The sequence below is a fragment of the Caretta caretta genome, chromosome 10 (assembly GCF_965140235.1).
Source record: "Caretta caretta isolate rCarCar2 chromosome 10, rCarCar1.hap1, whole genome shotgun sequence".
NCBI lineage: Eukaryota > Metazoa > Chordata > Testudines > Cheloniidae > Caretta > Caretta caretta.
The window spans coordinates 16613609-16641454 of record NC_134215.1 but is presented as its reverse complement, the minus strand read 5'-3'; the positions used below and the strand labels follow the sequence as shown (position 1 = coordinate 16641454).

Here is a 27846-nt window from a genome sequence, read left to right as displayed (position 1 = left end):
GGAGAAACAGAACTTTCACACCATAGCCTGTCTAGTCATTAAACTGGTTTTCAAAGCTTCTCTGATGCGCACCTCACTCTCCTGTGCTCTTCTAACCGCCCTGGTGTCTGGCTGTGTGAAACCAGCAGCCAGACGATTTGCCTAAACGTCTCCCCCTTACTCTCACAGATATTGTGGAGCGCACAGCAAGCAGTAATAACAGTGGAAATATTGGTTTCGCTGAGGTCTAACCAAGTCAGTAAACTGCGCCAGTGCGCTTTTAAACGTCCAAATGCACATTCTACCACTATTCTGCACTTGCTCAGCCTGTAGTTGAACAGCTCCTGACTACTGTCCAGGCTGCCTGTGTATGGCTTCATGAGCCATGGCATTAAGGGGTAGGCTGGGTCCCCAAGGATAACTATAGGCATTTCAACATCCCCAATGGTTATTTTCTGGTCTGGGAAGAAAGTACCTTCCTATAGCTTTTGAAACAGACCAGAGTTCCTGAAAACGCAAGCGTTATGTACCTTTCTCAGCCATCCCACGTTGATATTGGTGAAATGTCCCTTGTGACCCACCAGTGCTTGCAGCACTATTGAAAAGTACCCCTTGCGGTTTATGTACGCACCGGCTTGGTGCTCCGGTGCGAAGATAGGGATATGGGTTCTGTCTGTGGTCCCACCATAGTTAGGGAATCCCATTGCAGCAAAGCCATCCACTATGACCTGCACATTTCCCAGGGTCACTACCCTTGATATCAGCAGATCTTTGATTACTTTGGCTACTTGCATCACAGCAGCCCCCACAGTAGATTTGCCCAATCCAAATTGATTCCTGACTGACTGGTAGCTGTCTGGCATTGCAATCTTCCACAGGGCTATTGCCACTCACTTCTCAACTGTGAGGGCTGCTCTCATCTTGGTATTCATGCGTTTCAGGGGAAAGCAAGTCATAAAGTTCCATGAAAGTGCCCTTACGCATGCGAAAGTTTCGCAGCCACTGGGAATCATCCCAGACCCGCAACGCTATGTGGTCCCACCAGTCTGTGCTTGTTTCCCGGGCCCAGAATCGGCGTTCCACCGCATGAACCTGCCCCATTAGCACCATGATGCCCACATTGGCAGGGCCCATGCTTTGAGAGAAGTCTATGTCCATGTCCTCAATCCTCATGTCACCGCGCTGACGTCGCCTACTCGCCTGGTATCGCTCTGCCAGGTTCTGGTGCTGCATATACCGCTGGATAATGCGTGTGGTGTTTAATGTGCTCCTAATTGCCAAAGTGAGCTGAGCGGGCTCCATGCTTGCCGTGGTATGGCGTCTGCCCAGAAAAAAGGCACGGAACGATTGTCTGCTGTTGCTTTCACAGAGGGAGGGAGGGAAGGAGGGCCTGATGACATGTACCCAGAACCATCTGCGACAATGCTTTTTGCCCCATCAGGCATTGGGATCTCAACCCAGAATTCCAATGGGCAGCGGAGACTGTGGGATAGCTACCCACAGTACAACACTCTGGAAGTCGACGCTCACCTCGGTACTGTGGAAGCACTCCGCCGAGTTAATGCACTTAATGCACTTAGATCATTTTGTGTGGGGACACACATAAATCGACTATCTAAAAACAATTTCTAAAAAACCGACTTCTATAAATTCAACCTAATTTCGTAGTGTAGACATACCCTTAGACACGTTACTCCAATTCAAGTCAAGCTAGTTTTGCCATTATAAGGGCTACAGGACCAGGTGTGAAAAACATAGTACCATTCAACCAAACCATTGTATACAGATTTTTATTGTCCCTAATGAAATACTCTATCAGGGACTTTTCTGCACAGTTTTGTAAAAGCCTATTGCATATTAGTTAGCAAAGCAATTGTGTGAATGGCAGCAGAATTACTTTTAGATATTTCTTAACAATTATTATTTATATAAAAAATTATAAATGATACCTTTCTGGCCAAATCTATCATTTTCTGATTTATCACAGGGTGATGTGAGGGATTGTAAAGCAGTATTCCAGGCTTGTGGAGGGGTTGACTGTGTTTTTCATGCAGCTTCTTATGGAATGTCAGGTCTGGACCAAGTGAGTACAATTTTCCTATTATTTTTCTCTCTGGAACCTTTAAAAGTAGAAGCATATTGTTCACATAAAGGTGGGTAAATAATAGGAAAAAAATATTCACAAACTTGTTTTATATTTATTAAAACAGTTTATACATGTGAAATTTTATTCATTTAAATGTTTGTGGAAAACAAATGTTGAGCCCATAGCTACAAGTAATTTAAGCTTCTGATGAATGTGATTCAATTAAATTAGTTTAAAGTGTTAACCTTTATAAATAACTTTGGCTAAATAATCTAATTAGGGAATGAGGGGGCATTTATTAAATACTAAGCACCAAATCATTAACCTAGTGCAGAGCCCAAAATAATCAGAATGTTGTACTAAAGATTAATTAAAGCAACCCTGAGGCTTCTAGTTTATTGGGCAGAGTGGACAGGACAGGACAGAGCCATGGCCAGGCCCCAGAATAGGGGATAGCACACAGGTGTATAAATCTACCTTCCAGCTCTCATTTCTATGCCAGTCATACCTTGGGCTGAACAGATAATTGAGGCCTTGGGATCTGTTTCCCACCCCATCCCCTTTTTTTAATTTAAACTTTACTTACATGAAACTGACACAAAAAAATAGAAGTGAGGTTTTCAAGAAAATAAAACAATAAAATAAGTAGCAAAGTAGATATAACTGCATTTGGTTTTGGTAATTACAAAGCTGTGTGGTGAATTTAAAGTGTTTAATTGGATACTGTACAACTTCTCTATTTCTAGCTACAAAAGAAAGAACAGATTGAATCCATAAATGTCAATGGAACAAAAGTAGTCATTGATGGTATGTACCTAGATTTTCCTTCTTGGGGCCTGATCCAAAGCCCATTGAAGTCAGTAGAAAGACTCCCATTCACTTCAGGTTTTTAGTGATTGATTTGACAAAGACCAACTCTTCCATCCTTATTCACAGAGTAAGGCACAACTCAGAGAGAGTAAGGGTGGCAGAATTAAACCCTAAAGTAACGTAATTATGATATATTTAAAGTATTTCTTACTGCGAGTAGGATATCTGGGATGAAATCCTGGCTTTTTCCATTATATTTTGTCCTTTTAGCAACAATTTCAGGAGAATGACAACAGTTCAGTTTCTGATGATATGGCTTTTCATACTCTATTGTACATATCAAAATTATTTTTGCTTTTGCCCTCACAGCAAAGGCAAAAGCAAGATTAATTTGTACCCACTTTTGTGTTGCCTATATGCCCATGCACAGTCCCCTTCTCTCATGGCAGATTATGTCTACCTGGAGCAAAAATAGCTTAAGTGAAGTGGTAAGCAAAGCCAAGAATGAATCAAGGAACATATCCATTGAAATATTTCCCTCTTTAGTCCCAACCAAAAACTATCTCTAGAGCCACAGAATTTGCAGAGTTACGTCTCCACAGGTTTATAATGGAGCAAAAATTGTGGGGGATACATACATGCTGAGATTTCCCATGTGCCTGTCATTTTTCAAGAGTACACATTGCCAAAAGGCAGAATTTGACCCCATGTATTTGCAACCACAAGTATTTTCTCAGTCACTATTATGACAGCTGCTCTCCCTGCTGTTGTCACCACAACCTGTGGGGAGCCACGCAGTGATGCTATTCCTAACACAGTTGGACCATGCTTCTGGCTGTTCCTTCCCACACACTACGTAGTGTACCCATGCATGTGTCTGCATAAGATTTCCTACATACAAAAGTGGAGTATGGAAACCTCAAACCCAACCAGAACTCTGGCACAAGGGACTAGAGTCAGCTGTAATATTAGGGATGGTGGATTTGAATCCCATTTGACCAAAGGTTTTTGTTTTTGTTTTTTGTTTAGTTTTGTTTTCTGTCTCCTATCTTGGAGGAATTTTCCTCCATTGCACTTTGGAAAAGGAAGGTTGAGGAGCACTCTGTTCTCCTTCATAACACTTGGAAGGCTGCCTCCACCTTTTTTCCTCCAATCCCTGGGATGACGGTGTGGGAAACTTTTCTCCACTGAGACATTTGGGAAGACATCTCTGTTTCCTATCACGCTTAAGTTCTCACAAGATGAAAATGGGGATAACCTCATGGAGGTGTGTACATGTGCACAAGGAGGTGGCAGGGGTACAGGCCAGATGTGCTCGAAGTATCAGCACTATGAGCACAGCTGCCTACTGCTCAAGCATGGGCTAACGTGACTTCAGCAGGGAGAGCTACAGTCCATAAGAAAAGATGATGCAATCATTTATAATTCCATATGATCACATGCATGTGCCTATTGCTCTTCTTTTCTAACTCAATCATACACAGTAAAAATATTTAATGTGATGTTACTGAAATGCAGCAGGGCTTTTTATTTCCATCCAAGTGTACTCACACAAGTAACGACCCCTCACCCACTAGTGACTGCAATTCGGTGGTGATGGGATTGTTGCATGTATGTAGTTTGTAAAGCACTTGGTAATAACAATAGCATTCATATAGCACTTTCCATTTTCAACCTGTGGCATAGACACTAACTAATAGATCTTTTGAATGAAAAATTTCCATATGAATGAAAGGTATTATGTTAATTTAAAAATAATGCTAAAACTGAAAGACAGCCCTTCTTATGTTTGCAGTAGTTGCCTTTAACAAGAAAATGTTTGCTGCCAGTTCATGTGGATTTTCATATTCTTCCCCTTTTCTTAAAATAATGCATTTTGTATATTACTGTAGTTTGCAAACAAAGAAATATCCCAAGGCTGATCTATACTAGTACGGTGAATGTGGTGTTTGGAGGGAATCCCATTGAAGAAGGAGATGAGGAAACTGTACCATATTTTCCACTAGAAAAGGTATTTTACTTTGCAACAGACCTCGTCAGCTTGATCAGTAGCAAAGCACTGCTGTCCAACTTTATGAAACTGTATTTGTGTTCCAAAGTAGGCTTCTATAGAGGGCATTTATTTAAATTAGTAGTATCAGTCTGTCTTTGGGTAGAGGTAGCTATTGCTGCCATAGCTCTGACTTAAACGCTGTGAGATTATTCTAAGAGTGGCCTGTGATCAGTTATTCAGTCCTTATCCATAAGTAAGCACATTTGGGATCTTGCAAAAATAAACAAACTAAAAAATTGGAATTTGAAAATAATGGGAAGATTCTTTATTGCAGGGGGCTGTCAAGGAGTCTTTTGGCTCCCTGGTTCTCTACCCAACCCAACTATAAATTAGAGTAGTCTGGGGGCTGTTCTAATTTCATCCAACTTGCTATTGTCTCTGAGGGAATGTTTACCATCTGGAGCCCCTTGTGCCTTAGCCACTCCCACTGCTTGCTGCTCTTCCCTGTCCTCAGAACACCTCATGTGTTTAGGAGTCACCGCTTCTTCTTTGACTGTTTGTTTACGCAGATACCACTCTTAATGGTGATCATGCACCCCATGGCTGCAAGGTCAGATTCTTCTTGAATAGAAGTGTCCACTGGGGCTGTGCCTGAGCCCTGGGAGCACCGTGACCATTGCAACCAAGGGGTATAAGAGGTGGGGCAGCCTCAACTTCCTCTCAGTTTCTTCTTAGCACCCATGGCTATGAGACAGAACCCCACAGAGCCTGCGTCTCTTCACCTACAGAAAGATTAGTTATTGTTAGATACCTAGATTCACTTCGATAAATTTTAGTTAACCCATTGGTTTAAAAAAATTGTATATATATCACCAATTTAGCTGCTTGGGGCATTGATAGGTTTCCTTGCCGCCTCCCCTCTCTTCCAAGGCCTACATCCCTCTGTATATAGGCCCTAAATGGCCAAAGTCTCCAGGATTCAAGATTTGTTCATCTTGTGACACAGCAAAGCCCATAAATGATGGGCATGTGATGCCTTTTCAGGCCCTTATGCCAGGTTCTCCTTAGAAACAAACTCACTCCCAGGCTTCACCCGAATTTCCAGCCTCGAACTTTCAATCAGCCAAAGCAAAACTTCAGACACATTGGATTTCAGTAAGAACATTGTCCTTTGATATAGCCAATACTAGATCAATTTGAGCCACATCTAAACTATGTGGTGCATTTGTGGAACCAGTGAGAGGACAACCAATACCCTCCGAGACTAAATGGGTGTCAGACTATATATGAACTTGCTATGTACTAACTAAGACAGACATTTCTGGACACATTGTTTCAATCTACTTGAGCCTAAGCAGCCTTTACTACCTCTTTGAACAGTATCCCAATGTCTGAGATATATCTGGTGGCACCATGGATCAGTCCATAATTTTACCTCTAGATTAGATGCAAGTTTAGGCAGAGCCATCCATCAATCGATCTTTAAGTAGGACTCCTTTTACCCACCTCTGAGGATGAGATACTGCTTGCTAGTCACCAAGGGTATGTCTACACTTCAAATAAAAAGCCACAGCTGGCCTGTGCCAGCTGACTAGAGCTCCCAGGGCTCAAGCTGCAGGCCTGTTTCATTGTAGTGTAGACTTCTGGGCTCAGGCTACAGCCTGAACTCTGGGACCCTCCCACCTCACAGGGTTTTACAGCCCAAGCTCTCCAGCCTGGGCCCAAATGTCAATACTGCAATTAAACATCCCCTTAGTCCGAGCCTAATGAGTAAGGCTACGATTTAGTCATGAAGGTCACGGAATCTGTGACTTCCAAAGACCTCTAAGACTTCAGCCAGCTCCAGTTGGGCACTGCAGGGTCCCCTGCCACCTGCAGAGGCAGAGAGCTGCAGGGTACCCCCGCTGCCCAAGGCAGCAGGAGCCCCCCGCAGCTTCCGGCCACTGCAGGTGGCAGGCAGACCCCCTGCTGCTCCCAGCTACCATGGGCCCCAGGGGGAACCCTCAGAGCTCTCTACCTCCACAGGCACCAGGGGGAACCCCTGCAGCTTGGAGTCGCCAGCAGAGAGGGTCCCTGGAGCTCCCAGCCCACCCGCAGCTGCCCAAACTCCCCATTTTTTCACGGCTATTTTTAGTAAAAGTCAGGAACCGATCAGGGGCTTCTGTGAATTTTTCATGATTGCCCGTGACTTTTACTAAAAGTATCTGTGATTAAATTCTTAGCCTTACTCATGAGCCTGAGTCAGCTGGCACAGGCCAGCTGCAGGTGTCTAATTGCGGTGTAGACCTGCCCCAAGAGTGGAATCTGTGTAGACCATCACTTGCAGAAGGAAAAAAGGTAACTGTGGTTCTTTGAGATGTATTGTCCACACAGATTCCACTACCAGTCCTCCATATCCACGAATTCAGAATCCTGCGCTATGGAATTCTTTACTGGCAAAGGAACTGAGAAGCAGTTGGGGCCTCCCTACTCCTTATACCCTTAACTACAGGGGTCACAAGGTCTCTCAGGGAGCATGTGTGGCCCCAATGGACACTGCTATTCAAAAAAGAATCCAACCATGTGCACATGGGGCTCATGCACACCACCAAAAGTGGAATCTATGCAGACAATGTATCTCAAAGAACCGTAAAGTAAGTGACCACTCTTTCTGGTTCTATGCATGTTGCAGACTCCTTCATACCAAAGGAACGCTAAGCAGGGGGCTTATCAGTGGTTTTTCCTCCCTTTGTGCCACCTGATATATTTCAGTGGGAACCTCAGGTCATGTAGAGACTCTGTAGCAGCTCCTACATCAGCCTCTTCCTACCCCTAAGAGGCCATTTCAAAAGCCTGTGATCAGTTGCATGTAAAGGAGCCCCAGTCACACCCCTTTTTCCCTAGCTATGCCCCTATAATGTCAGCTGTGAGTTGGGACATATAGGAACCACTGTGGCAACACTCTGCCACCTTATGATTTCTCTACATTGGGGCAGTCCTCCAGGAAGCTGATTTTAGGGACACTGCAGCCAGAATGCCCCAGAGCTGCCCTAGCACATGGGAGAATTGAGCCCTTCAAGTCTATACTCTAGTTAAGCAACTTAAGTTTTAAGATTAATGAGAAATCTGGCATGAGTAAATGTATAAATTAAAAAATCACTTAATTGATATGTATTTACCCTATTGTTTTCACAATACTGTTATTTATATCAAAAATATCTACCTTACCAAAGAATAATTTGAATCAAAGCATATATTTGAAGCATATCATAAGTAAAAATAGAAATTTAAAAGAGGGCTATGCTCAGTTTACTGGGAATCTAAACTTGTGTAGCCAAAAATACCAACCTGTCTCTTTTATCATAAACAGATAATTTAGGGTTGGAGGCCGAAATAATTTCTCCACATCTTATGTTTTGAGAAGATTTTATTGAGGTTATGGCTGCAAGCTGGATAGATGTGCAAGTTTACTGAAAAGTTATCAGAGGTGTCATTTGCCAATGTAGGGATATAGTTAGGCAATTCATTATATTTGCACTCTTTTCAGCAGGTTAATCATTATTCTAGAACCAAAGCAATGGCAGACCAAATGATCCTTGCAGCTGATGGAACCCCACTAAAAGGTACATATAAAAATCTACTTTTCTGATATCACTACTGTATGTCAAACTATGAACATAAAGGGGTCTTTTCTTCCCTCAGTTAATGTGTCTAATCTCAGTGTCTATGTATATTTAGGTGGACAAGAGACTATACACAAAGGGGAAAAGGGATAATCCAAGATTCAGAAAATTAAAACCTTATTTCTTCAAGTCAATTAAAAATGTTTATAAATTCTACTGCAAATATAGGCTCTGAGCCTGCATTTCTTTTTCATATACACGCATACTCATGCCAACAGTCCCACTAAACTTCACTATAGACACAGTGGCCCCTAAACACTCTCTCCACCAGCTTAATCCTCACAGGTCATTAGGGCTTACAGATGACTTGCAACAGATAAGGAAGAAGGCAGACAGATGCTTGTTACTTAGATTTTCAGTTTCTGAGTTATGTTAGTTTCTCAAATTCTGAGTACACAGATAGCAGCTGTGCCAAGGCGGCTTTATTCAATCTACACTAGGCAAGCAGGGTATGATCTTGTCTACCAGAGGCAGACCTTGCTACCATTATCCACGGCTGTGAGCTCAGACACACACCACTGTGATGTACTCTACGTGGGGATACAACTTGAAACTATTTGTGCAGAATATGTCTATTACTTATAAGTAGTTTCATACAGAAAGCACATCATATCTGTTCTCAGTAGAGAGCACAGGCTGCCTGTTGATTTCTATGAGATATTTAAAGGTTTAGGACTTTTTAAGGTCAAAACTAATTGATTTGGATGCTGACTGCTTGAGAAACTGTTTCTATCTCTTTGTGATACTGCTACAACTGTGATCAGAGGAGGTGTCTGAATATAGCTAGTTGTATTAGACACTGTGATTTTCAATCTTCTGTGTGCCTGAAGATGGGCATTTCTTTTATAAATAGACTGTAAGAGGTGGCCTTTGCGAGTTAGGCATGAGGGTATATTGGTAGGGAAATATGTAAGATGCTGTTCATATTGCAGCTATTTTATGGTCAGAGGATTTCAATTTTCAGGACTCACGAGTCAGCAGATTTCATGAGTATTAAATTCACATTGTAAAAGAAGATGAAGAGAATTTACTACAAAGGGACTAGTGTGTTTGGCCCTCTTATCGTTTTCAAAATAAAATATAAACCGTATATGAAGTGTACCTGTCGTGTACTGATATGGAAACTATTTGGAAAATCACATTTCATTATATCTCCTAGGAGGCGATAAGCTCCATACATGTGTTCTTCGCCCACCAGGCATCTATGGACCAGAAGAGCAAAAACACCTGCCACGAGTATTAGTATGTATTGTATTATCAGCTCTGGAGTGCATTACAAATATTATAGTACCTGTACTATTTAAGTCTAAAAAATTCAAAAGCTAGTATCCTGGTTACTGATCTAACCAGTCCCTCAAACAACCTTTTGTTGACTGACCACATAATGCAAGCTGACAAATAGCATAACTGGAGGATGATGCGAATGAAAATTATAAACATGTTTTTTTTGATAGACAAAAACTGGGCTAGTGTTGTGGAGAAAGGGCTACACCTGCATCACTGGTTATTATGCATTATTTGTTTTGTTGAGTAAGCACTTTAAACAATAGTAAAATATGATTTCAGGATTTTTCTGAGAATATTTTATGCTGAAGTTAATCAGACCATAGCCATGACATGCAGCCATAGTTAAATCTTCCTGATGTCAAGTTTTAGATGTTGGGTTTTTTTGTGTTGTTGTTTTTGTTTTTAAAGAGGCAAACATTTGGTTTTTAGGCAATGACTAATTAAATGAATCACATTGCTTGGCAAATCACACCCTTCCTGCAGTTATTTCATGCATAAGAACAGCCATACTGGGTCAGACCAATAGTCCATCGAGCCCAGTATCCTGTCTTATGACTGTGGCCAATGCCAGGTGCTTCAAAGGGAATTAACAGGACAGGGCAATTATCAAGTAATCCTGTCACATTCTGGGGTGCAGCCCAGAAAGTGAGGGGTTGTATCATCACCTGCCTCGCAATCTTGGGTGCCTCACAGTGCTTTGCTGCTGTGGCTCCCACCTGGGCCACTCACAGCCTTCCAGCATGAAGATAACACCCTGAGCATGTACAGCTGAAGCCTGCCAGCACACTCTAGTCACACTCTGGCTTCCACGAGCCTTGCTTAGTATTTACAGGATGACCCCAATACACTCCTGGACCCAGATATTCCCCCAAAAAACAAGAAAAGGAGTACTTGTGGCACCTTAGAGACTAACCAATTTATTTGAGCATGAGCTTTCGTGAGCCACAGCTCACTTCATCAGATGTTTACCGTGGAAACTGCAGCAGACTTTATATACACACAGAAATCATGAAACAATACCTCCTCCCACCCCACTGTCCTGCTGGTAATAGCTTATCTAAAGTGATCAACAGGTGGGCCATTTCCAGCACAAATCCAGGTTTTCTCACCCTCCACCCCCCCACACAAATTCACTCTCCTGCTGGTGCTAGCCCATCCAAAGTGACAACTCTTTACATAATCAAGTCGGGCTATTTCCTGCATAGATCAAGGTTTTCTCACATCCCCCCCACCCCCATACACACACAAACTCACTCTCCTGCTGGTAATAGCTCATCTAAACTGACCACTCTCCAGGTTTAAATCCAAGTTAAACCAGAACATCTGGGGGGGGGGGGGTAGGAAAAAACAAGAGGAAACAGGCTACCTTGCATAATGACTTAGCCACTCCCAGTCTCTATTTAAGCCTAAATTAATAGTATCCAATTTGCAAATGAATTCCAATTCAGCAGTTCATGCTCAAATAAATTGGTTAGTCTCTAAGGTGCCACAAGTACTCCTTTTCTTTTTGCGAATACAGACTAACACGGCTGTTCCTCTGAAACCCCAAAAAACATGTGTTCTTCACTAACCAGCTCTCTCCTGGATAGTCCAGATATTGGAGGTCCATTGTCCCTCTCAATGTACAACAGTTGACTACTTTAAATGGAGTTACCCCTACAGTTCAGTTTAAAGACAACACTGGATTAGTTTTGATTAAAGAATAAAACAAGTTTATTACCATTTGTAGGTTTTAAGAGAGTACAAGGCATTAAAGTCAGAAATGGCTACAAGAGAAATAAAGATAAAATGCTTTCTAGTGCTAAAATTTAACAAACTAGACTTGATCTCAGCAACAGGGCTGATGAAATTTCATGTCAGGATCTCTCCCAAAGTCAAATGGCTGCTTCCTTTGTCATCTTAGGTGAAAGAGAAAGGGAGATAGATAGGGAGAGATCCCTGGGGTGTTTTTGCCCCTCATTTGTATAGCCCGGTCACCCTTTGAAATGTATTTTCCTGAGAGTTAACCCTAGATAAAATTCATTCCCGGTGTGAAGTTTGAGTCATGGAGTCTTGCAGTGAAAAAGATTCCATGCTGTTTGCTAAAACGTAGATTGATCTGTTCAGGCCCCCTTCTTTGCTGAAGAATGGCCACTTGACAGGTGATTGCCCATCAACTTTGATGACAAAGCTGGCCTTTGTTTTTGAGAAACAGGTTTAGCCACATGCCAGATTACCTGATAACCACTGTGATGCATAGGACCTCAAAGTAGCAGCCTGTTACCCCCATATTCATCATTTGTATATGGTTGTGATATTTCATACAAAGTATGCCATGTCTGAATTTCAGTCCATGTTCATAACTTTACATATAATGTTGCTACATACTTTCACCATATTATTGACCAGTGAGTTATTAGTTTTCGTATGATACCTCACAAGGCATATCTTTTACAAAGATTATTACAGTAGTGTGTAGGGTGTGAATACAGGGGTGCATTCAGTCACAGATATATGCCCTGTCATCCAGTCCCAGCATCTGGCAGTCAGCGGCATAGGGTTACACAGAGCATGAGGTTGCATCCCTGACTATCTTGGCTAATAGTATTGATGGACCTATATCATCTTTTTGAAATATAATTTTTTATAGTTTTCACCTTCACAGCATCCTCTGGCAATGAGTTCCACAGGTTGACTGCATTATGTGAAGGAACTTCCTTTTGTTTGTTTTAAATCTGCTGCCTTTTAACTTCATTGGATGACCCCTAGTTCCTGTGTTATGTGAAGGAGTAAATAAAATTTCCTTATTCACTTTCTCCATACCTCTATCATATACCTTCTTGTTCAGATTAGAAAAGAGATGACCAGTCCCAGACTTTTTAATTTCTCCTCATATGGAAGCTATTCCATACCCCTAATAATTTTTGTTGCCCTTCTTTGTACCTCTTCCATTTCTAATCTTTTTGAGATCAAGTGACCAGAACTGCACACAGTATTCAAGATATGGGTGTATCATGGATTTATATAGTGGCATTATGATATATTCTGTTTTATTATCTATCCCTTTTCTAATGGTTCCTAACTTTATCTTTTTGACTGCTGCCATACATTGAGCGGATATTTTCAGAGAACTATCTGCAATGATTTTAAGATCTTTCTTGAGTGGTAACAGCTAATTGGGATTATGTTTTCCAGTGTGCATTACTGTGCATTTTCCAAGATTTGAATTTCATCTGTCATTTTGTTGCCCAATCACCCAGTTTTGTGAGATCCCTTTGTAACTCTTTGCAGTCAGCTTTGGACCTAGGTGTCCACAGTAATTTTGTATCAGCTGCAAACTTTGCCACCTCACTGTTTTTAGCCCTTTTTCCAAGTCATTTATAAATAGGTTGAAGGGCACTGATCCCAGTACAGAGCCCTGGGGGACACCACTGTTTACCTCTCTCCATTCTGAAAACTGACCATTTATTCCTACCCTTTATTTCCGGTCTTGTAACCAGTTACTGATCCATGAGAGGACCTTCCCTCTTATCCCATGACTGCTTCGTTTGCTTAAGAGCCTTTGGTGCGGGACCTTGTCAAAGGTTTTCTGAAAGTCTAAGTACACTATGTCCACTGGATTACCCTTGTCCACATGTTTGTTTGACCCCCTCAGAGAATTCTAATAGATTAGGTAGGCATGATTTCCATACAAAAGCCATGTTGAATCTTCCCCAACAAATCATGTTTATTTATATGTCTGATAATTCTGTGCTTTAACATAGTTTCAACCAATTTTGCCTGATGCTGAAAGTTAGGCTGACTGGTCTGTAGTTGCCAGGATTGCCTCTGGTCCTTTTTAAAAAATTACCGTCACATTAGCTATCTGCCTGTCATCTGGAATGGAAGCTGATTTAAGTGATAGTTCTGCAGTATCATAACTGTGGTATATAACCTATTTGAGTTCCTTTAGAACTCTTGGATGAATTACCATCTGGTCCTGATGACTTATTACTGTTTAATTTATCAATTTGTTCCAAAACCTCCTCTATTGACACTCAAATCTGGGACAATTCCTCAGATTTATTACCTAAAAAGAATGGCTCAGGTGTGGGAATCTCCCTCACATCCTCTGCAGTGAAGACCGATACAAAGAATTTGTTTAGCTTCTTCACAATGGCCTTGTGTTCCTCAAGTGCTCCTTAAATGCCTTGATCATCCAGTGGCCCAACAGTTTGTTTGGCAGGTTTCCAGCACCTAAGATACTTTGAAAAATGAAAAGCAATTTTTTAGTCTTTTGCATATGCTGTCTGTTTCTACAGATGAATATCCAAAGAGGGCTATTTAACTTCAAATTTGGAAATCCCAAAGCTCAGATGAACTGGGTTCATGTAGGAAATCTTGTGCAAGCTCATCTCTTAGCTGCTGAAGCTCTCACCCCTGAGAAGGGTTATATAGCGGTAAGTAAACAATTTTAAATATCCTATCCAGTTGGATACACTTTTAAAATATGGGTCACTTTCTGTGGCTTTTAGATAAAATTCTGTGTCTAAAAGTCAATCTGCTAAATTCTCAAAAGTACTGCATATGCAAACTGTACAGTTCCACATGCGAAATGTCTTCTTTGTAAATGCAGCTCACATTCATCTTGTTAATATTTTTGTGTCACATCTTTTTCTTCTTGTAAGCTAGCTTTGCAAAGGTAAGGTTTCCTGCCTGCTCAGGTTGAGTAGGAATCTTCCCCAAGTGAATATGGCAATCATCAAATTCTCTAGAATCAAAGTTTTTAATTAATTTTTTTTCCCAAAAGCTGGCTTTGATTCTAGATGTGTACATTTTTAATTGACCAATCTGAAACCTTTCGGGCCTAATTTGTACATGCTCAGCATTCCCAAAAATGTGGGTATTCAAAATTAGTGAACACTTATGAATATTTTTACTTAAATTTCCAACCCTTATAGTTGTGACAAAAATCTTAAGAGCATGAACCATTACACACCTGACAGCGTTGCAGCTGCGCTCACACTGCCTGGCAGCTCCAGCATCCGTCAGGCTCATAGATTGCACCTCTCCTTCTGACTCTGTTCAGCAGCTGAGCTACTGTAGAAATATATGAATTCTCTGGGCTCTTTGGAGTATTCCCTGCCCTGGGCCTATGGTGAAGGGAAGATCAGCAGCTCCTCTAGGCTCCGCCTCTTCTGGGCCAGGTTGTTTTATTCTCACCCCCAGTTAGCTAAGACCCAGTCCCAGAAAACCCCTGTTCTATTGCCCTCTACCCTCTCCTCCAGGGAGGGGCAGAAATCCCAACAGTGACAGTGGCCACCCTCTTCAGTGTTGGAGGCTATAGACATCAACCCTTCAAACCTCCCCAAGTTTTTTGGAAATGATGATGCAAGTAGAGCAACCGGGGGAGAGAGAGTTTCCTGCCACCAAGGGAAGGCTTGGGTCCCCAGTTTTGGGGAAGTTATTCAGGCAGCTACTGTAGCAAGGACGAGGCCCAACTTGGAGGGCCTGAAGTACCTTGTGCAGCTTGGAAGAGACTGCTACACAGTGAGTCAAGGAAGAGAACTGATCAATTTGGAGAGAAAGGAGGGAGGAGAGAAGAGAATTGTTAGACTGTGGAATGTGAGCTGATGAATTTGTGGGGTAAAGAAAAGAAAATTGATCAGTTTGGTGAGGGTAGAGAACTGAGTTGGTAGTAAAAGAATGGGGGCGTTACTGAGGTGCAGCTGGTGGGTGACTGAATGAAGATTGAGTGTTGAGGAGGAAGGGGATGAGATGAGGTGTACATTTGGCACATGGAGTGTGGGGCTTAAATAATGGGGAGGTGGTGTTATCTGGTATATGTGTGGGCTCTATGGGCAAGGAAGTGGGAGCTCTGTATATGTCAGGGCCGGGGCATGTGCAGCATGGCCGAGGGTTTAGCAGCGGGTGCAGGCAGAGGGTCCAGTGACCAGGAGCCAGTTACCAGGAATCAGGTTGGATTGGAAAGCCAGGAGATTAGAATCTAGAGATGAACGGGAGGTCAGAGATCAAGAAACCGTTTCTAAAAGTCAGGCCAAGACAGGATACCAGGAGGTCAAGATTAGAAGGCAGAAACAGATAAACACCATACTAGTGGCCCATGGCAGGGTGAAGCTCACTTGTACAAACAACTTCCTGTTTCCTCCTCTGGCTTAAATAGGGGCTGCAGCCCAACAAGGAGCCTTGGACCTCTCTCAGTCAGAGAGTAGGGGAAGGGCTTGTGCCCCAGTTGGGCTTCATGGACTCTGGCCCCAACTGCTGTCTGTGTGAGCTGCCACTGGAGAATTGGAGTGCAATGACTTCCTGGACCCGCACAGAACTGGGTTCAGGACCCACAGGACCTGTCAGTGTGTTGGTGTTTGTTTAAGTATGGATTAGTAGATGTTTTTCCGGGGCTGGCTAGTATAATTCTGCAAAGCTGGCATAATAGGGTTTGAGAGATTTGACCTATCCATATGGATAAAAAGAATATTCCTCCCTGAAATTTTTCAAACCTGCATAACTTAGTCAACTCCGATCTAGTAATCATGCTAACCCTCAAAAAAACTTCTCACTGTGGGCCATTTCCCTGACAAATTTCAACTTCTTTACTCCATATCACGTCAGTGCTGAATTTGTTGGGGGAAAAAAGTTGTAACCTTTTTATATGGTGTAGCTGACCAGTCCGATAGGCAAGTGGCCTAGTGGTCAGATAGTGGCGCCACAGTTCTTTTGCAGTCTGCTCGTTCTGGACAGGGCCCTTGTGGGCCATATACGGTGGGCCTCAGTCCCTCCTGTGTGCCCCTCTTCTTTCCTCGGCGTCCATCACAACAGTGGCGTGGAAGCAGGGGACAGGAACCCAGGTCTTCCCACTCCACAGTGTCCTGACCTGGGGCACTTCCTGCCAGGCTGTGAGACCTCCCTTTTGGGTGTAGTCACAATCTTAGTAGTAACAGCTTAGTCTGCCGGGGTGGACAATATCCAGTTCTTTGGGGCCTCTTGTGAGTTTCCAACTCCAAACAGGAGAGGCATATGGATCACCGCTTCCCAGTGGCCATACCAATTCTGTAGTCACTCATTTCACAGCTCCAGGCATCAGCGTCACTTCCTAGTACAGCCTGTAACTCCTTCTCCTGGCCTACCAGTGCCCATTTAAACTGGAGCATGCCCTGTAGCTGTTGAGGGGTGGGGCCTCACTAGCCCAGGCCTTGCTCTGGTATAGAATAGGATCTGCAAACCACATCACATATGGGGAAAATGTGTTTTTCACTCTCTTGTTAATTGAGAACCGCAGAAGTGTATTCGTTCAAACTTTCAAAAAAATTGTCTTTTTATTCTGAGATAACATCTGGCAAACTTCATCTCACTAAATGAAATATTCAGAATGTTATGAACTGAATATAGGGAGTTCTAATATAAATCCATAGGAAATCTTAATAGTGTCACTAATGCTCCTAGTATAAAAAATTATACATAGGTAAAATCATTAAAGAACACGCCATTGTTTTTAAAGCAGGAAGAGGTGCCAAAGAGAACATGAAATCGGGAAGTTGCATTAACTAACATGTCAGTATTGTCAACTCTGGTTAATTCATCATGTCTAATGTAATTTTGGCTCCTGCAAAAATATAAAGTAAAACCTCAGTGCTATGACAACTAGGTTGATTGTTTTAATCATAGCAGAAGTCCTAAACATAATGAACCTGACTCTGCTCTTTTTTTTATATATCAGTGTAATAAATCATAAGTAACTCCAGTAACTTAAATGAATTTACAGATGTGTGAAACTTACATGAGGATCAGAATTAGTTCCATTGGAGGTTGCTTGTTGATTTGTATATATTTGTAAATGTTTGCTTTTAATTAGGTTGCTGTTATTTACAAAATGATTAAAGATAGTCTTAAAAGATAAAAAGAAAATGTCACTCCACCCACAGTATTATGTTTCTAATCTGTCTTTTCTCTGCCTCTTTAACAGAGTGGTCAGGCATATTACATACATGACGGCGAGAATGTCATCTTTTCTGAATGGATAACTCCGTTAGTATGTACTATATACATGTTTAGTTCTAATACAGTGTATGGGACTTGAGCATATAACTAATCTAGAAAGAACGTATCGGCTAAATGAAGCCAATACCACAGTAATTACCTGAAGAAGCAGAACTTAAAACTGGTCTATTTAAGAAATATATAAATATATTTGATACATTTCAACTTTAGTAAGGCTTTTGATACTGTTTCACATGACAATCTAATCAACAAACTGGATAAATATGTCTTTGACCAGTGATTCTCAGACCTCAGTGGCTCAGGAGCCAAATTAGCAATCATTACCTCAAAGAGCCACAATAGTGTGAATTCATTGGGCGGGGGCAGGGGGAGGTGTATAATATACTTGCAGCAAAATTGACTGACCAAATATTATTATTTTATCAACTACAATTGGTTAATAACATAGTAAAAGCATCCTGACTGGATAATAACTTAGATTGGTTAATAAATCTCACAGCATTTTAATATCATGAGCTGCAGGAGATACATTAAAGAACCACTTGCGGCTCGCAAGCCTCAGTCTGAGTATCACTGGCCCAGCCAAACCTTCTATAAGGTGGATGCGCAACTGGCTGGAAAAGCATATTCAGAGTAATTATCAATGGTTCACAATCTCTCTGGAAGGGCATATTGTGAGGATCCCACAGGGATCTGTCCTGGGTTGGTTCTATTCAATATCTTCATAAATAAGTTGGATAATGGCATAGAAAGTATACTTATACATTTTGCATATGGTACCAAGCTGGAAGGGGCTGCAAGTGTTTTGGAGAACAGGATTTGAGTTCAAAATGAACTTGATAAACTGGAGAAATAGTCTGATTTAAACAGAGTGAAATTCAGTAAGGACAAACGCAAAGTACTCCACTTAGGAAGGAATAGTCAGTTTCACAAATAGAAAATGGGAAATGACTGCCAAGGGAGGAGAACTGCAGAAAAGGATCTGTGGAAAAGGATTACAGTGGATCACAAACTAAATGAGTTCATAATGTAATACTGTTGCAACTAAGTGTACATTATTCTGGGATGTATTAGCAGGAGTCTTGTAAACAAGACACAAGAAGTATTTTTTCCACTCTATTCAGCACTGATAAAGGCCTCAATTGAAGTAGTGTGTCCAGTTCTGGGCACCACACTTCGGGAAAGATGCGGACTAATGGAAGAAAGTCCAGAGGAGAGCAACAAAATAATCAAGATCTAGAAAGCATGACCTATGGGGAAAGATTTTAAAAACTATTTGTTGTCTGGAAAAGAGAAGACTGAGGGGAAACATAACAATCTTCAAGTACATAAAAGAAAAGGGTGATAAATTGTTCTCATTAACCACTGAGGGACAGCACAAGAAGTAATGGGACTAAATTGCAGCAAGGAAGGTTTATATTAGACATTAGGAAAAACTTCCTGTCAGGGTAGTTAAGGACTAGAACAAATTATCTAGGAAGGTTGTGGAAGCTCCATGATTGGAAGTTTTTAAGAACAGGATAGACAAACACCTCTCAGAGATGGTCTATACAACACCTTCCTGCCTCAGTGCCGGGGACTGGACTATATGACCTATTGAGGTCCCTTCCAGTTCTACATTTCTGTTTCATCAGATCAGAACCCAATCCTGTATTCTCACAGACTTTAGCAAAGTGATAGCTCATAAAGACAAACTCCCATCGGCTTCAACAGGAGTTTTAGATGTGCAGGAATGCAGGGTAAGGCCCTTTATTGTTATGACCTAATTTAATTAAAAAGCTATAAATCCTGATTCTTCACCATCTTGTGTAGTCATTTACCACTGTGCAGAGTTGTCCAAAGTGCATGTAAAATGCTACCATTTTTATCTGGTAGCACTATGGTACAGAGACTGCTTTGTTATAAATGGCTCCTCAAGATGCAAGGCCATGGAAAATCATGCCCTTAAATTTCATTGTGAACATAAAACAGAAGCATTGGGATATGTTCATAATTAGCAGGCTAGGATTTTGAACCTCCACAAAGGCCACATCCTGTAGTGCAAGCACAGACAAAACTTCCATGAACATCAATGCAATAAACTTCAGGACTGTACTCAAGATTTAAAAAATGCACTCCTCTCATGTCCTCTATTGTTTTAGAATAGATATCTCTGCCTATATCATCTCATTGTGTTGGCAGTCATAGGGATATTCAACTGAAAAACGTTTTTAAAATAGTAATAGCTGAATTGCAGAAAAAGTTCAGATTTATAATTTGACAGTAATTATTTCTGCATATTCTTGCTGCACTGACCCAATTTAGTATGAATATTTTGATCTTATTCTCTCTTTTTTTTTTTTAATCCCTCCCAGTTTGAAAAATTAGGTTACAGTAGGCCATGGATACGTATTCCTGCTTTCCTCGTTTATATAGCAGGTAAAAAGAGTAAAATGTATTAGATTATTATGCTATTTTAGTTTGCATTTCACCTTTTATTTTCACTGTCACTGGTAATCTGCATGGCAGTTCTGTAAAAGAAATATACAGATTTAAACTTGTGTAATTCCTACAATAATTGTGCAATTGTACTAGCTGGAATTATGTAATACCTGTAAAAGTGTAATAAGTACTTCTCTACAAAAGGAGACAAGATATCTTTGGGTTCATCAAATATTCTGTAAATTATATGTTGTTTTCAAAACATTGGATCCTGCTTCTGTAGCAAACCCAGCACACCCACTGACTGCAGAGGGCTGACTGTGGATCTAGCCCACAACACCTGTCATCACCATGGGCTTGTCTTCACTGCTAAAAAAGCTAGGGTTTTTTCTTTACTTCAGGGTAACTAATGTATGTGGGCTATGCTGGGGTGAAAATACAGTGAAGACAAGATGCTTTAGTTAGACTCACTAAGGTCATTCTATACCCCACATTGGGTTGACCTCAATGAGTTTACTTCATGGTAAAACTAAAGTACCTTGTCTTCACTTGTGTTTTTAATCTCTTGAGAACTCACGCACATTAGTTACCCCCAGGTAAAAAAACATGGCTTTTTTTTTTGGCAGCAAAGGCAAGCCCTATGTTATGCTCACTTTACTATTGTTATCTCATTTTATCAACTTTCTGTCCACAGCCACAGTGACAGAATACCTATGCCTGGCGTTGAAACCAGTTTTTAGCTTTACACCTTTCTTGACCAGAAATGAGGTAAAAGTATAAATGCATGCATAATCATCTATATAAAGTCTCTGGCTAAAGTTCTCAAGAAACACTTAATATCAATGGTGGGGAACATCTCCTCTGGATGCATGTGTGGAGTGGATTCCCTGCATATAGAGCTCCACTTTTCCATGCAGGGGCAGAGCGAGTCTGTCACCTCTTTAACACCATTTTTCTACCCCATCTCAGCCCCCTCCCAAGAAGGCCCTCCATACTGTTTCCCTACTTTGCAAGTGGATGGGCCAGAGGGGGTATGTCAGGGGGTACAGGAGAACCAAGTGCATCATCCCTCATGCAACCAGCCGGGAATCCGCATAAGAGGTAAAACGGACCATAGGCTGTATTATCATTTCCAATGAGCCACTCCATATTATGGAACTGCATGTTAAAGGGAGGTTCCAGAGGCAGCTGCAGACCAGGAGTCTATAGAAGTAGGAAAAGGACAGGCAAGGTATGGAGACTGTGTATCCGCAGCAGATACCATAACTTAGAGGTGGTCAAAACTCACAAATTCCATTCCAAGAGAAATTCTGACACTTTGATTATTTTTTTCCCCCAAATCGGAACAAAAAGTTGAAAATTTAAAATTTCCCATTAAATGAAATTTCTGAGATTTTTTTTGTTTGTTTTAACCTCATCTAAATGTTTTCTTTTGACATTATTATTTTCACTGTTGTCCTATTATAATTTATATTATAAAAGTCTAAATATTTTACTATTATATTATGGCATGGAATGACATGTCCTAATATAATAGGATATGAAATATCACATCATGATAGGAAAAATCAATGTTTTCTAACAAAAAAAACATTCCATCAGAAAAATTTTTACCATCTCCACTGTATCCAGGGAGCTTCCAAAAGAAACCCTCTTTTTCTTCCAGGAGAGGCTTTGCATACAATTTTTCCTGCCTCCTAGAGGAAACTCCACAGGAGGGGTAGTATCACCAGGGCCTAATTAACTCTCCTGTGTGCCCAGGGCTATTAGATTTTGTGAGGCTCCTGGGGGCTTGGAATGAGGTCAGGGCTGGGGCAGGGGATTAGAGTGCAGGAGAGGGCTCAGGGCTGGGGCAGGGGTTTGGGGTGCAAGTCAGGGTGTGGGATCTGGGAGGGGGTTCTGGGCTGGGGTAGGGGGTTGGGGTGCAGGCTCCGGATGGGAGGCACTTATCTCGGGCTGCTCCTGGTCAGCGGCACAGTACGTCTAAGGCAGGATCCCTGTCTGCCCTGGCTCCGTGCTGCTCTGCTCCCCGAGGTGACCAGCATGTCCAGCCCCTAGATGGAGGGGCCAGGCCACTCTGCACAGTGGGGCTGGGGTGTGGCTTCCCACCGGGCAGCATTTACCTTTGGGCAGCTCCTGGTTGGCGGTGCAGCATGGCTATCACTAAGGCAGGCTCCCTGCCTGCCCCAGCCCCATACCGCTCCCAGAAGGGGCCAATGCACCCCGGTGGCAGCAGCCGGCAAGTGGCTCTGCACGCTGCCCCTCTCTGCAAGCACCACCCCACAGCTCCCACTGGCCACAGCTCTCAGTTCCTGGCCAATGGGAGCTGCGGGAGTGGTGCATGCAGGCAGGAGCACTGTTTGGAGGGAGACCCCTGCCCCACTGTCCCTGGGGCCATGCTGGCCACTTCCGGGAGCTGCGTGGGGCTGGGGCAAGCAGGGAGCCTGTCTTAGCCGCAGCCCCACTGGAGATTGTGATCAACTGGGAGATCCTCTAGGATCAACCAGTTGATCACGATTGACTGGTTGGTGACCACTCATTTAGCGGGTCTAGTGAACACTCATTAAATCGACTGCAGATCACTCTCCTGTCGACTCCGGTACTGCACTGGAATGAGAAGAGTAAGAGGCAGTCGACGAGAGAGTGTTTTCCCATCAACATAGTGTAGTGTGGACCCTGCAGTAAGTAGATCTAAGCTACGTTGACTTGAGTTACCCTACGTAGCTTAGATCCACTTTCCCCCGTAGTGTAGACCTGCCCTTGGAAGCAAGAGGAGGTTTTCATTTACACAACAGAAGCCAAGGGCAGAATTTGGCTGCCATTTTGTAATGTGGAGTTTTGCAGCATGTAACATGAAGCACTATCCTGAGATCTTTTCAGTACTTGGGCAATGTGAGTGGCTTCAATCAAGTATCAGCTTTTTAAAAAAAGAAAATCTTGGTTATTTAAATATGCTTATATATATCATTTAAATATGCTTTTTTCCTTTAATCACCTTTTTTGGGTAATGTCAGTCTTTTAAAAAATGATGAGGTGAAGCACCCTTCATCAAGATTCATTCTAGGTAGGTCAGTGTCAAAATGCACTGGAATATGACCTGCTTTACTGCCTTATCTCAGCACATCCAGTGAGCATAGCATGAATCCATATATACCCCAAAACATTAATGATACTAAGAATGAATGACACATGATAAATGTCTATCTTTTACATTACCATATATTATGCAATATATAGGGGCAAAGATACACCCGTACCCACCCACTCATAGGACTCGGGGTTTATGATTGATTTTTTTCTAACGTTAGTATGGTAGCTATTTTAAATTTTATAAAATATCACAATGAAGCCATTCTAATTAAACACTTACCAGTATTTTCCTATACATATGTCCACATAGTATCATCTGAAGTTATGCACAGATTGTTGAGGGAGATTGGGCCTGATTCACCACTGTATTATTTCCAGTTTTTTAGCCCGTGTAAATGTTGCCAGAGAGCAGGGGATTATGAGAGCAGTGTGGAGGTTCCAATCATTGGAACAACCTACCAACAGCTGGAGGTGGATTCTCTATCACTGACAATTTTTAAATCAATATTGGATGCCTTTTCTAAAAGATATGTCCAAATCCTGCTTAATTAGCTCTCATGACTTCAGTGGGACTATGAGCAAATTAAGCAGGATTTGGCCTTTTGATGTTAAATCTGTTTAAATGTATGTATGTTTGTTTGTTTTGTTTTTTAAAAAAGAGAGACATTTCACTCAAGAGAATTAATTACTGATTTATAAACCCTTAGAAAGAGATTTGAGAATAGAAACAACAATTAAACACGAATATTATTCACAGGCTGAAGAGGGCTGATGCTTCTTAAAATGAGAGAAGGACTCTGTTAGGTGGTGGGGGGGTGAATAGTGTCATCTAGTGGATCAATGTGGTATTGCTCTGTGGAAAGAAACAAGTAGCCTGCTTTTCCACTGCCTTGCACCCTGAGTAGTCTTACACTCACTTTACATAGTGTAAGGGGGCAAGGCCAGATGGCTATAGAAAAGTAGTGGGAGATAGATATATTAGCTCCAGGCTAAACAAATCCCTGGTACCAGGATAAATGAAATGGCAGCTGCTCCAGGTCAATTAAGACACCTGAGGCCAATTAAGAACTTTCCAGAAGGCAGGGAGAAAGCTAGGTTGCCTGGGACACCTGAAGCCAATCAGGGGCTGGCTGAAACTAGTTAAAAGCCTCCCACTTAGTCAGGTGGGTGTGCATGTCAGGAGCTGTGGGAGGAAGTTGTGCTGTTGCAGAGGCTGAGTAGTACACAACATATCAGGCACAAGGAAGGAGACCCTGAGGTAAGGGTGAAGTGGAGCTTGAGGAATTGAGGGCTGCTGTGGGGGAAGTAGCCCAGGGAATTGTACATGTCATGTTTCTACAAGGTCAGCTACCATAGCTGATACTATTAGAGTCCCTGAGCTGGAACCCGAAGTAGAGGGTGGGCCCGGGCTCCCCCACCCCACCTTTGCCCCCTGATTAATCACTGAGACTGGGAGACAACAGAGACTGTGCAAGGAAGGATAACTTCTCCTCACCTCCCTCGCTGGCTTATGATGAAAATGGCTCAGTAGACTGTGACCCTTGTCTCTAGAGAAAGAAGGGTTACGTGGAGGGTCACAGTGAGCCTCTGAGGCTAGCGAAATCCACCAGGAAATGTGGGACCCACGGAGGCAAGGACAGAGCTTTGTCACAATAGGTTTAAACTGCTACAGTTCTGATTTGCTGGCATTTTACATTCACTTTGCACCAACTTCTAGCTCCAGTGACAGACAGGGGATAGCAAGCTGGCTGAAGTAGCTTTGCATAGGGGGATCCCCAGGTGGTGTAGAGATGGCATAACAGTTCTGTGCCATGCACTCCTGGTTCCCCCAGCGAAGGGCATATGGCAGAACTGGAGGAAGGCATAGCCAGACTGTGCTGGGTTATGGCAATCCTGTTTGGTTTGTATTTATAAAGATTCTGTCTGGTTGAATGCACTGTATTCTCTGTTGCTGTGTTTTGTGTCTGCTCAGTCACCCCACCCATTTATTTATATATCTGTTCTAATAGTGGCACCTAAAATAATTCTATATTTGAATCACTATTAATTGTTCTTTTGCTTTTTAGGTGTGGAACATCGCTGTAACTCACACATTCCGAATAGACAAGGCATGTAATCAGCTAGGTTACTGCCCAAAAAAATTTGCACTTGCTGATTCTGTGGATCATTATCTTCAAACTAGACCCAAGTGCCAGGACCATCATAAGTTCCTTAAAATCTGGCTTGTCCTTGGCACCTGTTTATGTTTGATCTTCTTTGTATTACTTTCTTAAGCATACACCTTTACATAGTTATTTCAAGGAAAGCCGCTATTAATTTGTTTGAGTATTAATAAACTAATTTTAATCAGTCACAGTGTATTCCTCAGGCCACATGAACTTCATTATTGTTTGAATAAGTTATTTGCTCTGATGTATTTTAAGCTGTTTTTGCTATTAAATAAAAAAAATTTGCATATCAGCAATTGTTCTTAAAGGTTGAAGCTACTACATTTTTAAAGGATAATAAAGTCGCAAGGCCACAGGAGACCACCACTGACAAATGCAGGAACCAGAGCTGCTGTTTCTATTCGCTTGATCTCAAAAGAACTCCTTCTGAAAATGGTTGCTCAAGTGTAGAAGAAACTGGAGGAGGAGCAGCTATTGTATGTCTGCAGTGTTTTATAAACAAAAGCAAGTAGCTATAATAAGGGACATATTGACCAGACAACCCTTCTGACAGAACAACGGCCACAGCCACTGCATATTACTATGAGGAATACAGAGGAACCAGGAAATAGAACAAAGAAGAAAAAATAATTCATATACATAATGGGCAGTGATTGCACAGAAAAAGTTACACATACTGTAATTCTGTGAATTAACTGTATTCTGAAACTGCCCAAGAGGTGAAATAAAAGTACACTTGAACTTCTGCATTTATTAAGTCTTTTTTTCAGGACATGCACTCACACACAATCTCTTACTTTTATTAACACTGATACATTAAAATTGGAATGTTCTGAATCTTCTGTTAAATGTCATTAAATAACACTAAAGTTAGGGAAATGTTTTCTTCCTGTATTGCATTTATGTCAGACATTTTTAATCCTAAAGTTTATATCTCCCTGTTTTGATTCTCTTTATCTTGGAGGTGGTCCAATTGTTATGCTATATGCTAGATAATTAATCTATGTGAAAAAGGAAGGTGTGACAGAATATAGCCCTGTATTCACAGTCTACACACTATTCTAATTATCTTTTTGTATGGTATTATTTGAAAACCCATAATCTGCTGGTTAGTACTGCCTGATAAAATGTGTGTGGCAACATTATATATGAATTTATAGGATTCCTCTCTATGATGTCAGTAACACATGTTCCAAACCCCACAGCCATCCCAGGCAGAAGTAGGCAAACAGGTCTGTCCTAAACAAAGGAATGTGTGCTTACCTTAATTTGCATTTAAACACTAAACAGAGTCATTGAGCTTCCTTTGTTTTCCCTTCCTGCTTAAACAGGTGAAAAAACAGCAGGGAACATCCTTCCACATGGACTCTTTGTCTCCTGGTTCTCAGCTGGAAGTGTTTTTCACAAGGGGGACTGAAACTATAAAAAGGAGGGGCAAATACCCCAAGGCACCCCTATCTCTCTCACCCTTTCCTTTGTCTTCTCAGGTGCAGAGAATGCAAACAACTATTGCATTCTGGAGGGAGGGGTCCTGACCTGAAGAGTTTAGTCAGTAATGCTGGAAGCATGTGGTCATGTGCTCGAATCTAGTATAGTTTGTTAAATTAGGTGCTAGAAAGCATTTTATCTTTATTTTTCTTGTAACCATTTCAGATATTCATGCAACATTACTTGTCCTCATGTAAAACCTATCTCTTTGTAGTTAATAAACTTGTTTTATTTAATCCAGTGTGGTTAAGTTGAAGTGTCTGGGTAACTCCATTTAAGGTAATAAGCTGGTATATTATTCCCATAAAGGAATGATGGACTAAATATATTTAGACTGTCCAGGAAAGGGTTGGTCAGTACAAGGCATGCCTTTCTGAGGGAAAGTCCAGGACTGGGAGTATGTTGGGATCACTCTTCAGTATAACCGAGACTGGTGCAAGCCAATGTGGGACTGGCACACTGCAGTTACACAAGCACATCTAGGAGTGACCTGCATGCTAGTGGCTATTTGTGAGCTGTACCTTTTGGAGTCTACAGCAACAAGGTACTGCAAAATGCCCCAGATTATAGGGCAGGGGTGACACAGCCTCCCACTGATCTGGATTGTACCCCAGTATGTCACAGAAGGTAACTTTAACAAAATGCACCTAAGGCTAAAACATATTTTTCTGCCTTTTTAGATTGTAAGATCCCTTTTTATGCTTCTAAAATTCTTTTCATTCAACAATTGATAACAATTCATCCCACTGTAGTTTTTCCAAAGGGTCCTCCATAAAACCAAGGAAGTGGAGACTTAATATTATTGATATTTCTAAGAGGAAAAAGGTGAAAATATAACTTGGAAGGGGAGAGGCCTTTGGCTCAATCTGAGTAAATCTGAGACCCCCT

General features: G+C 41.8%; 1 protein-coding gene across 1 annotated transcript in view; it reads left to right on the top strand.

The window, feature by feature from the left end:
• Nucleotides 1-26034, top strand: part of LOC125643304 (putative short-chain dehydrogenase/reductase family 42E member 2) — a 29505-nt gene extending 3471 nt beyond the window's left edge. Inside the window, 13 exon segments of the mRNA XM_048865690.2 lie at nt 1967-2062; nt 2812-2872; nt 4768-4886; nt 8395-8470; nt 9690-9772; nt 14098-14235; nt 17757-17855; nt 17857-17922; nt 20146-20209; nt 20907-20980; nt 25369-25560; nt 25702-25715; nt 25803-26034. Coding sequence (XP_048721647.2) covers nt 1967-2062; nt 2812-2872; nt 4768-4886; nt 8395-8470; nt 9690-9772; nt 14098-14235; nt 17757-17855; nt 17857-17922; nt 20146-20209; nt 20907-20980; nt 25369-25560; nt 25702-25715; nt 25803-25920 — 1200 coding nt within the window. The 3' untranslated portion in view covers nt 25921-26034.
• The last annotated feature ends 1812 nt before the right edge of the window (nt 26035-27846 follow it).